At 30.3% G+C, this 13,807-nt stretch overlaps 1 protein-coding gene across 2 annotated transcripts in view; it reads left to right on the top strand.

Annotated features, from left to right (window-relative positions):
* Positions 1-13,807, top strand: part of LOC111030459 (homeobox protein caupolican-like) — a 67,027-nt gene that overhangs the window by 30,265 nt on the left and 22,955 nt on the right. The window contains exon 1 of one of the 2 annotated variants that reach the window (XM_022309963.1): positions 5,177-5,754. The exons of the other annotated variant lie outside the window; for it this stretch is intronic. Coding sequence (XP_022165655.1) covers positions 5,695-5,754 — 60 coding nt within the window. The 5' untranslated portion in view covers positions 5,177-5,694. Of the gene's footprint in view, positions 1-5,176; positions 5,755-13,807 lie in introns of those variants that run through there. 2 annotated transcript variants of the gene reach the window in all.

Genomic DNA, 13,807 nt, shown 5'->3' with positions numbered 1-13,807 from the left:
ACACACACACACACACACACACACACACTCGCGCACACGCACGCACGCATATTTAGCCTAATTAAAAATGCATCTACTTAATATGTAGGTCTGTATAACTGGTGAATTTATTGTATTATAATAATATGTATCATTGTACCTACATGAATTATATTGTGATTTATTTTTGTACAACAAGTTTGACGAAAAGCAACCACTCGCATTAGGCACGCATTAAAATTATAACAAAAATAATTAAACTACAATTAAATTTTACATAAAATAATAATAATAATAATAACAATAATAATACTGTTATTACTGTTGCCTAATATAGTGCTCATGTGTTTCCCTAAAACTATATAATATATCACTTAGTATATGAGCGCTGATTGCTATTAAACGTGTTTACATTAAGACGTATTGTTCTACATGCTAATTTATAATTTATTTTTCCTGGAATAAATGAAGAGTAAGTATATATACCTATATATATGTATAAACATATGTACACTGATGCACTAGCTTATCCGACACATCGTTATATGACTATTTAGATATGCATTATAATAATAATGACAAATAGATTACTATATGTGGTATGTTGTATTTGTGACATTTACATATAGATATATACATTTCAATACAATGTTGCATTGTTGCATAATACAACGCTCATACATGTATATCATCGTTTCGATTACCAATATGGATATAAAATAATATATATAAGACTGCAAAATATAGGTAACTATATTTTATAATATATTTAACCGATGATCGTCGTTAATTATGAATTTATAACCCGATAATTATAATATATACGTATATTAAAATCACCGAGTACTTATTTATAGGTATTTTTGCAGGCATCATGCATAATATAATATTATTCGTACTATACAAATGCATTCATATTTGCGATAATGCGACGTATTATAAAAATATATAATTAAGTATAGGCGCCTACAACTTAAAAACTGCAATTGCGTAAATGTGATATGCACAACTGCATAAGACTACAGCAATACCACAATAATAATATTTTATACTATCCGAATTTTCTCTGTATAATTGTTCGTATAAACGTACTTGCACGCCTCCTGATGGTTCATAAATTGATTGAGGTCTGAGGACTGCCGGATTCGTATCAGTGGTATCGATGGTGTAGATATTATTTACCGTGGTTCGGTGACGATTTCAAAAAATCCTTTACTATTCCGCACGCAGTTCTTCATGACCTAGCGCCGCCGTGATTCTAGTGGTGTCCAATAGATTGGTTGTATTTTCAATTGTTGTAAAAAGGGGACCCAAGATTCAGATGCATTTTAAAAAAATAAGTGAAACACCATAAAATCCAACAATAGCAACGTATAAGCAGTGGCGTTTTCCCTTACCGATAAAAGAGTAAAATCTGATTTAATACACCCGTATGGTGTTGTATACAACGACGGGATAAAATGCTCACAACCGTATCCTATTTACTCCAAAAATATCACTACGATGATGATGTCTATTATATTAAATAAATTGTATTTAATATATATACCTATATTCTATATAGATTAAAGGTCATGTGCATAAATTAATCACGATAAATGTTACATTTACATATTATATAGGTATCTACATATATTATAGACAAATTGATTCAATTTTAGTGGACTGCATGTATATGTCTGAATGATTGACATTCCTATTTTTCCATATGATCGTCCATGTTATTAAGTTTCACGTATATTAACGTGTTATTGACATCAACAAAGTAATCAATATACTTTTGCAAGACAAAAACAAAGGTTTAATATTTAATATTTAAATTACGTTACTATAAAATTATAAAACTAATATATTTTTCTGAAAGCAGTCTTAACCCCTCTTCCCAATTCAGATTTCTAAATCAGTGCCAGTTTATATCTATACAATTAGATTCATTATATGTTTGTTATTTTGTATATTTCTGTATAGCTGTATACGTATATACAGATAAAATATCATACAATATATATAATTGGTAGGTCGTACTTATAATAGGTATACATATAATATGATGTAATGGATAATGTATACATATAATATATTATGTACTATAGGTATAAACCCAATGAAATACTCAAAATGTATATATAATATGTAACTCGCGTCTAAATATACTAATACTGTTCAGCGTTATACCTATATACAATTATGCAAACTAACTTAATTGTGTTTCTGATTAAAATTGGCATTGTTACAAAAAAAATCATGTTTAAATTCGTGCATAGGACGTTATTTTAGGTATACCTAGGTATGCATATTTATTTAAGTACCTATGTATCATCATGTAATTAACTCCGGAATTTTAGACATTAGATCAATTTATAGATAACTCGTTACATATGTACCTATACCTACCTATATTTATTGAATATTTATTTAATTTGTTTAAAACATTTATAATATTGTAATATATATGCAAGTAGCTGGTATATACTTATGGCCAAAATATAATTAAATGATTTAACATAGTAATTATAGGTATATAGTAAAACATAAAATAATTAGTCATCTCATAAAGTCAAAAACTTTCATTTCATGAATAATTACATATTTTCTGTAGATATTATAAATTATAACATATGGATAGAAGAAAAATGTTGTCTTTTCACATAAAATTTAAAACATTTGATAGAACTAGATGAAGTTTCTTATATATTTTTTTTTTATAATATAGGTTATTATTAATGTACAGATTTTATATATAGACTATATTTAGGTATATGGAGTTTATACAGGAAATAATAATCACACATAAATATATACGCATTATTGTAGGTACACTGAAGTAGTATTAATATTGTGTAAAATATTTAGAATTATTATATTATGTAAGCATTGTAAACATTAAAACATCTATACCTATGGGTATTGCTAATAATCTACAGAATCGTAATTAAATAATTTTTTAATTATGATGTCTTAGTAAATAGTACTGTAGGTACATATTTTGAATTTTAAGGGCTGTATATGTATAACTCAGTAACTTAACACTATTAGTAGTTTATATAAATTAAATGATAACACAATTTGTTATCATTATTAAATTAATTGCAGTTTGCTTACTAAATATATTATCTCGATTCGATTTAAGTTCATCGTTTGAAGTGGATATCTACTCATAATTAATTTATATTTATAAAATCATAGAAAAAATATGTTTTGTCATTAAAATATTCGTGAAAAAGATGTTTGATATATTGATATATGAACCTCATGTTTGACGCCCATATGGGTATATATTAGATATATTTATTTGGATGTATAATTGTGTAGCCATGTAGGTATATATAAATATATTAGAGATCTATAGGTATATATATGTATTTATATGCAGTTTTGGACAAACCTCATCTATACATTTTTTTTATATAAAATATAATATGATATAGGAATACGTGTATACTTATTTATATTCAACAGATGGCATTCGACGAGTCCACTTTTTTATCTGGTTAAAGAAAACTATGATGATATATTATATCCACCTAATAGAAAATACTATATAGTTTTACCCTGCATGCGAGATATTGTATGACGCATTTATTTATATGGATGTATATATTATATATTTACTTATGGAATATTAGTTAAATTGAATATCAATTAGGTACCATATATACATATATAATACATATTGATCGTTATATCCTAACTGTAATAGGCGCATATACATATATATATATTATAGATACCTATTTATAATAGACATTTGTTTTTCGTCTTTTGAAAAGTTTAATTTATGCGCATCATTTAAAGAGTCCGGTTTCAATAATTTATAATGTATATATACCTATGTATGATATTATAATGTGTATACAAGCATATATAATAATATAAATATAACCTAATAACTAATAAGCAATAGTATTATATAATATTACATATATGTAAACGTACATACTACATTAATACGCATACCTAAACGGGCTATATATATATGAAGACAACAAGCTGCAGACGTCGGCTGCTATAAATACGCAAGTCTGACAATATAATAATTTCCTCCGCGGACCGCCGCGTATATATTCTCCTCCTCGCAACCCCTCGCGAACCTTCATCGGACCACCGCTACCACAACCATCGCCATCACCACCCACCCTAGAGTCTATATATGCAGTATCTACAGTCTACACCACATATTATACAAACATATATATATACCTGAAGCACACTGATCAAAGGAATTTCCCGACCGTTTGCCGGCAGATATATGTACATATATATTATTATATAGTAGCCGTCGTGCAGCTCGTGTAGTATACATATAGGTATAGGTATACAAATATAAAATATATATACGGCATGTACGCTCTTATACGCAATATTATAAATTTCCGCCGATCAAATACCTATATATACCTATATGCTTAAATATATAAATGATGGGAGACTGCTGTGAGTGGGAGAGATTAATATATTGGAAACGGATAATAACATATATGAATAGGTATAGGCGAATATATTATTATGTACAGTACCTACCTATATACGCATACCTATAAACACCAGGTCGCTTTTATCAGTAAACTTATATTCATTTATAGTAATTAACGCCGTTATACATTATTTAAAATCTAGGTAGGTGCCTACATTAAATTAATGTCCAATTACTAATGACTATATCCACAATAATAAGATGACATCAAATATTGCTGTGAGTGATATGGATGTATAAAAATATCAGAAAATTGTTTTCATCGGTGGCGATTTTTTGCGTTGTATTATAATATGTACCTATAGATAGGTGGTATAATGTGATACCTATATGTACGGTATAGTTCAATAATATCTATTTATAAAAGAATTTGTCAAAATTATTTATCGGCGATGATCATCGTCGCCGTCGCCGTCGCCGCTGCCGCTCGACTTAGACGGCGCGTGCACTCTGCGACGTCCGTCCGTGTTTCAATAAAATAAAATAGGAAAAAAGTATATATAAAAAAAAACACACACACACAATAATAATAAAACTACACCGCAAACATTGTGGCGGCGGCGATCGCGATCGGGGGTAGTGTGGGGGTGCGGGCGGTCGCGTCTCAGCGATTGGCCGGCGCGGGCCACGTCCACGCGTGGCCCGGTGGGCGGGTCGCACGACCGAGCGTGGAGTGCGGAGTGGGGGCGGCCGAGTGGCGGTCCGTCGGCCGTCGCCACCGCCGCCACAACCGTCGTTCAGTCGCCGTCCAGAGACCGTACCGTGCGTGTCCCATCGAGCGTGCGCCCGCCGTCACACTCACACTCTCTAACGTGTACACGCACACATACACACACACACACACCACCACTGTACCATTATAATATTGTCGCGTACAACCCCGCGCGCATCCCTCGACCGCGCCGGAGAGGGTAGTTGTTGTCGTCGTCGTGACATTGCTTAATTTCGGAATTTTTTTTCCACCCTCTCGCGCTCCAACCATGGAGATCAGATAACGAACCGTGTTTTATTTTTCAAATCCGTTTTCGCACGTCGTTTTTTTACTTTGATTAGCCCCTATACCACTTTAGGTCCGCCGTAAATAGGATATATTACCTATATATACCCCGTACGGACTCACTCGCGGTTTAAGTTCGCGTGCGAAAACAGTATAATATACTATTATATATACCTATACTTCCGATTTATATAGAGAAGTATACGTTATTTGCACAAACCGGTACAAATACAACTCAACACAAATGGTTACTATGTCGGCGTATTCTCAGTTCGGTTACGCGTATCCAACCCCCGGACAACAGGTAAGAGATATAAATTATTATATAGTGGTACACTGGTACAATGATATTATAGTGAATCAATTTGTATTTTTATTATTCTTCGTTGTATTTCATCATAATATGCTAACAGTAGTCTGCTTACACAATTCATGGACAGGTATCTATTATTTTCTCTTCACGCGTACTTATATACATGTATTTTAATTTTTGAGATTTAATATAACCGTTTCACGTAATAATTCAATGTAGGTACTTACGAGTGACCCGTCATTTCTTTAAATAATTATTATTACAATTTCTGATGTCGGTATAGGTGCATTGTATTTACCTATATATAATTTTGATGAACTTCTTATAAACATATTATACATTTATCATCTATTTCTGATTCACACATTTCTGAATTACAGAGTAAGTTCGAATAGGTTCGAATAGTAAAACATTTATTTTAGCTAGTCATAATTGTATGTTTAATAGTCACATAATATTTTTTTTCACGCGTTAAATAATTTAAGTAAGTTTATTTTTCTGAGCCGTTAATAAATATTTTTACGAGTAATCTAATTTAAATCAGAAAAAATATTGTATTTATTTTTTTATTTTTTTTATATTTGTAGTTTTTAGTAAGTGATTTACTGATAACTCTTGAATAATACTTCGTTAGCTATACGCTTAAACTTACTTAATATTTACATACAATTAATTAAGTATTTACTTATTTTTCAATATGTGTTTTATTCCAAATAATTTTGAGTCTAATATGAGTGTAATTTAATTAGTTTGTTTTAAATATCTCTTATTCTATTCGCATTTAATTATATCTTATATATAGGTAAGGTTTCTATATTGTTCTATCAAAATTATAACAAACTATATACTTAATCATAACTCTGCCATCATAATATTTACAGAATTTACAATATTATCAAAAAAAGTCCAAAGGTATTTGTATTTTATATCCCACATCTCTAAATTTGCTTTATTACTGTAGTCTATATAGATATAATAATACTTCATTCTACAGAGTTAAGTACATTACAACGTGTAGGACTATTGAGAATATAACTATAACAATAGTACCTAATAACATACTTACATAATATATCAAAATATAAACAATATACCAACAATATTGAACATTTGAAATGCATAATTGTCTTTAAATGGATCTATAATAAAAAAGTAATAAATAGTAAGGAGATAATTATAATAAGTAATGATAATATTATATAATATAGTATGTATATAGAAGCAGACTAATAAAAATACAAATTTGATCATTAATTTAATAACATATAATGTTGGTTTTTACTATCAATCAATATATTATTCATAGTATATATATTATACCGTTTGATATTTCTAATTATCGGATATTAATAATTTGTTATTTCTTATTTGATATCGGAAAATGTTATCGAACAATGTTGCTGTAAGATGACTATATACATTAAAACTTTGACTAATTACATAAGATATATTATTATAACATATTGGTTAAACAAAAAAAGCTAAATTAATACTATAGGTTCCTATAAACTATAGAGCATATATTGTTCATTTTAATTTATTTTGAATCTATATTTGTACATATATCATACAAAATTGTTTTTTTTTTAAATTGAAATTCTTATAATAAAAATGAGTTTATATTTTAACCTTTATAAAATTGAAATTATCATTAGTTATTAATTATGAAGTTAAAAGTTAAAGGTTTAATGATGTATGTGGGTATTACCTATACAAGGTACAATAACTGCAGCATGTACCTTTAGACTATTACTGACTTACTGTGTACCTACATATTAATCTAAAAATATTCGTTAAGAGCTCGTGACTTTTGAATACCAATCATTTCATCAAACATTATAGTATAATTATATATAATATATATATAAATACATATTATATCGATTAAATTACATATAATATATACAAATAATATTTGGTTCTATACTCCTATAATATGACAAAAGGTGTCAATGTATATATATACTATATGTATAAAGACATACTTGCACTGAGATGTTCAAGAGTTATATAAAATGAGATCTCTTATCTGTTTAGTACTTTATGCACCACGTCTGTTTATTTTGAGGGTTATCCGAAAGACTTATTACATATTTTTTAATTTTTTTTTACAGTTTTGTTTATATCATATACAATATACATAGTACATACCTATTATACATAAAGCGTCGGACATAATATTATGAAGTTCTGAGCTTTGAAATTGTAATATATTTGCAAGGGTAGCCTATATATATGTATATAATATGCTAATGAACTAAAATAATGAACTATGGCTGAAAAGGGGACGATTAAAACTGTGTAGCTATACCTACACGTATAGTTAATTTTTAAAAGTGTAGGTTCAACAATTAACAATAATGTAAAAAATCTTATAAGGGATTTCGGATGCAGTACCATGTTTCCTTAACGATCGTACGATCGTTGGAGGTTGACGAAAGCGTTTATTAATACGTGCAGGCAACCCACCCCGATCGAAATATTTATTAACTCCATACATAAACTGCTCGTTATTTAGCCATCAAAGCGGTCGATCATTATAATATTACATAATATATAGGGTTTTCGAAGTACTCATCTCGTTTATTATAATATATAAAATTACAATTTGTGATTTAAATAATAGGTGTATAGGACGTGACAAATAATCGAAAATAGAATGATTAATTTAACGTGGAATACATATAATATTATTATGATTGCATATTATAGTGTCCAACTGTTATAATAGTGGTTACTGGTTAATGCGTTTATTATTTAAAAGTCCGTGCAAACTGCTCATATAACTATTGTAGGTTATATTAAGAATAATTTTATATTTAAAAAAAAACATTGGACCCCACCCCCCACACCCAAAATTTGTTTTCAGTTAGGGCCATGTCACCATGATATAAACATATACCTATCCTGTATAGGTTTTTGAAAGATAACCTTCATTTCTTTTTTGTAAAACAATGTTCTAGACCAATGTATTTTCACCAAAATTGTTTTAAACGCATGTTTTTCGTATTCATTCAAAGTATAAATATAATATTATGTAGGTGAGTATAGGAAGGTATATTTATGTATATATATATATATATATTATATAGATATAGGTATAGAGATAGCATAGTATATTCTACATAAGCAGGGTTTTGGATTTGGAGCTTAATGTAGGGTCAATGTGGGTTGGGACACTAACGAGATTTCGAATTTGAAATATATATAAGGGCGACAGCGTTCTAACCTAACCTAACCTAACCTGCACCTTTCTGGGTCCTTCGGCTAGCCCCAACGATTGAAACAATGCACTCGGACACTGGGGCAGATTACCGCGCGAAATCCACCGGGAGTGTATATATCCCCCTATTATTTGTGCACGCATATACATGTACCTATATATATATACCTCCATTCGTATTATTATAATCGACGACAACAATGGGCGCGCAGCAGCAGATGAAATCGGATATTGTGCGAGCGCGGCGCCACGGTCTTCGTCGTCGTGACGCTTATATAAGGTAGGTATATAATATGTATATTTATGTATTATATATAAATAGGTAGATACCTTCACGGCTCCTACACCCTCATGGCTACTGCCGTCGTCTTCGTATACATGAATGTTCATCGTGTAGTTAGTCTGTTTCGTCAAAATCCTTATTTTTACCGCTGCCGCATTACAATGATATAACTGCAGTATATATAAATATTATATACCTACGGGTATACTAGCCACAACTGTAAGTAGACTGCAGTGGTTGTACTGACGAGACTTCCATGTGTGGCGCCAACGGCACAGCCACCGTCGCGATAGACAAACACAGATAACGACGATTGTTAAAAAAAAAAAAAATAATAAAGCAACTTATTATACCATTATAATAATATCAGCTACCGCATAAAAATGACCTTATTAATTTAAAAAATATAATGTTTGTAAACTCTCCACGGGTGCGCTGTTGCTCGTTTTATTTTTATATTTTTTATCAACGTTTCGTAGTGCACAAAGGCTGCGCCATCTAATTAAATTTCCTACTATACTAATCTATATGCATATATGAGTGCTAAGTAGTTGATAATATGTACATATCAACGCGGATGAGAACATTTGTTGTTTACCGCAAAAGCCGCCTCGCCATGTTATAATAAAACGTCGGCCGTTATCGGTTTGGACTATGGTTTTCTAATTGGAACTTATGTTCCCAATTCATTTATAATATGTAATATGTATGCATGTATATATGTATGTATACGTGTGCATACAGAGCGTATATAATATTAAGATAAATTGTATTAAATGCCGGTCTAAAAGTCGTATTTACGACTTAGTACTGTGTGTTATACACCGTCATTATTGTATCGACTGAAATAAATTATGACAAGCATTAATAAATCGTCCATACAAGATTCGTAAAATTCGACGTTTTATATGTTTGTATAAAATATGTAGGTACCCTATGAGAAAAAACCGAATTACGCACTTATATATATACTATATTATAAACATGTAGGTACAGTGTATACACACTGCACTGCAGGTCGTATTGATAAAACTCGTGTTTTAACAAATTACCAATTATGTGAATAATTTTAAATCAATTACCTAATAAAGTATAAATTAATCATTAAACATTTACTTATATCTACTCGGATGTTACTAAAAAGGACCGTTTCCACTCCCTAGTCCCTAATTAAAAATAGTAATATTTATAAAACAAATTAATTAACATATTGAAGGTTAAATTATAGATTATATTTTTTCAATTTAATAAACAACAAAATTCGTTTAAGAGGCGACGCCTTACCCGCGTGTGACGTGATGTTTCCGTCTTACTTGGTAACGCACGATAGCACATAACAAATTGTACGTTCAGAAGTATCTGTTTTATTGATTTTTTTTTATTTATATAGCTTTAAGTAACAACTAATATAGCTCAACAGTTATATAGTTATATAGTTCATCGATTTTACTCAGTCATTTTTGCAGATATTCGAGTTAATTAGCCAATTAAAATATTTAAAGGTATACGAACAGGGCACCACATAAGCTTTGATGATGTTTTAATTTTGTGTAAAAAACGAGCATTTTAAAAAGTTAATTTTATTTAAAATGTGTTTTGTGAAATATTTCATTTAAACCGTATAAATAAAAAATTATTATTTTTATATTTAAAAAAAAATACTAAACGATATTTTATTCGGATATAGATACCTGCGTAACTTGTATAGAACGTCAATTATATGAAGTAAGTAGTATGGTTTTGACTGTAAAACAGACGTCATGGCTGAAATTTATTACATTATATCTTTTGAACTCATCGTAACGATGCTCAACGCGTTTTAAAATCACTCTTCCATGGATGTCATCATGTAGAGATGTATACAATAAAATTAAACTATAGCTCAACAGCTAACATGATCCTGAATGGTTTTATACTTTTTACGATAATACAATTTTTATTGGACTGCGGTTGATGTAGTGTAAACAATAAATATGCTCAAATATTAATTATCATTGAATTGTCCGTCATTGTGAACGAGCAAAATTGAATTTATTAATAAAGGAACATAATATAATATAATGCCTATACATACATAATGTGTGTAAATAATATATAATACAATTCTATATTGTTTCGACAAATACGATTTTCGTATAACTTCCGGTTTTACTCTGGGTTGAAGTTCTAATGGGAAATTGTTGTAAAACAGTTTGTTACGGTTTGTTTTTCGCGTAATATATGTACTATATAGAATATAGATAGATGTACATAGATACTGCTACGTAGCTTTTTAATTATCTCACATGACGTGAGTTGTTATATATATATACATATATGTAGGTACAATATACATCACACGCGCGCGCCAGTTACTGACAAGTTATGGTTTTTAATTAAAACATTTTTATTCTTAGCGTGGGAATTACTAATTATCTCAATTTATAACCGTTGTGGGTTTCTATCCACCGGAGCAATAACGGCTCGATTTTACTCGGCATAGTTTTCGGATTTTTTTTGGCAATTAATAATTATAAACCCAAAAAACCAAAGGAACCTCGTTACGGCGAACCGCTCACGTATACGCATTTTATTTATAATATAATATATAATTATTAAATAGGAAATGCAATATAAAAAATATACGGTCACTCGTCGCGATGGTTATATTGTTGTACGTTTTCCCGTTTTCTTCCGTTTTCATACAATTTTCCGTTTTTTTTTTGTTCCATAATAAATCATATAATACAATAAATTATGCATTATACTATTGTACCTCAATGACATCGTTTAGCAGCCAATATTGAAAGAGTCGTTTTCTCGAGTCTATTTGATGCGACGAGGTCGCTCGTGACTAGCAATTCGAGCTGCGGGCGGAGTGTAAGGTATATATTATATATAAATAGTTACCTATAAGTTATAACTAATTGCATTCCTACTTTACACACAATGTCTACCGTAAGTCTTGCGGCGCGCGTATATATGCATTAAACGCGTGCAGTCGCGAGTATATAATATATAAGTAGTATAAGTACGAAAATCAGCAGCCGAAGCTTCACGGTCTACCGATCGGCTACCGACAATTTATTATATACGTATACATTTTATGATATGAAGCTAGGTGTATACTATTTTTTTCATTTCATTGTTTTCACGGCAATAGGATATGCGACTTTTAATTATTATTGTTTCTCGCGTGCTAATGGAATACAATAAGCGCGACGTTGTTTTGATTATATTTTTCATTTTCCACCCAACGAACATCGAATATTAACCTATACATTTATATTATTATATATTTCTAAAAGTTTTGATTTCATTATTCATACAATGTTATCTATTATATATGCCGCCGTGCTGGTCGGACACGATATATGAATATTTTAAATATGTTTATATATAATGTATATTGTATACCGATTTCGGCGCAAATGAATCATTTCGGATGGCAGTGGTAACCTGCGGAGATGGTCGCCGGGCGACGGGGTATAGCGACGTACGCGTATATTGCGGGAGAGCGGAAAAAAGTATAATATATTAATATAATAAATAATCGTAAAAAACGGTCACAGCGCCGGGTGTATATATATATACAATATACGATAATCTTGTCAACATTTTTTTCTACTTTTTAATATTATTATTTTCCAACAATAAGCTCGTATATTATTTCGTTCATGTCGTGTGGGACGTTAAGTATGTAAACAATGTGTCAACAGCTCTCTCGGAAAGAGATGGAAAAAATATAAACAGGAGACTTTTTTCTCTCTTTCTATTTATCCATCTCTATATATAATATACAACTTAAAATATTCCACGAAAAAACAATATCTTATTATATTTTATACTCTCGGGCAGGGAAATTATGGGCGAGAGGGGTAGACGAAGGCAACGGCTATTCTTGTTCGCCTAGGCTATGAGTTATGACACATGTTTCTTATACATATATATATATAGTAAAAAACACGAGTTTTCCCTTACCCGCAATGTATAGTTGATTGATAACCCGGCGAAATTCGCCTATCGCCCGCGTTGCAATTAAAACGCGTTACGCATGACGAACTCGACAATGATGTCGTATATGTGTGTATTACAACTTATAAATATCATAAGTTCACTGTGCATATACATAGATACTATTGAAAATGTTAATTAACAAAAGCACATTTTAGCGCATTTATAATAATACATAGGTATAGGTACAATAGAGTATTAGAGTGCAAGCAGCAGTGTAGAATGCAAAAAAAAAATAAATAAATATAAAATACGCGCGTGTGGGTATTTTATGTTATATGTATATTATGTACGCGTATAATATATATTTATAATATATAACCGTAATAATGGCTGTTATCAGTACGACGATCAAACGCATCGCATATATACACTCTGTGGTGGTGTGTTGTGTATGTACGCACGTATATAGCCCACGAAAACGGGTTCATAAATATTTATGAATTGTTACTGCGTGTATAAATTATATAGAATTTTATTACGTTACTACACCCCACCATTGGCCTCCTACCCGTTTGTGTATACGGTATTATATATATATATAT

This window comes from Myzus persicae, unplaced genomic scaffold (assembly GCF_001856785.1).
Source record: "Myzus persicae strain clone G006 unplaced genomic scaffold, MPER_G0061.0, whole genome shotgun sequence".
Classification (NCBI taxonomy): domain Eukaryota; kingdom Metazoa; phylum Arthropoda; class Insecta; order Hemiptera; family Aphididae; genus Myzus; species Myzus persicae.
This window is presented reverse-complemented; position numbering and strand designations above follow the sequence as displayed.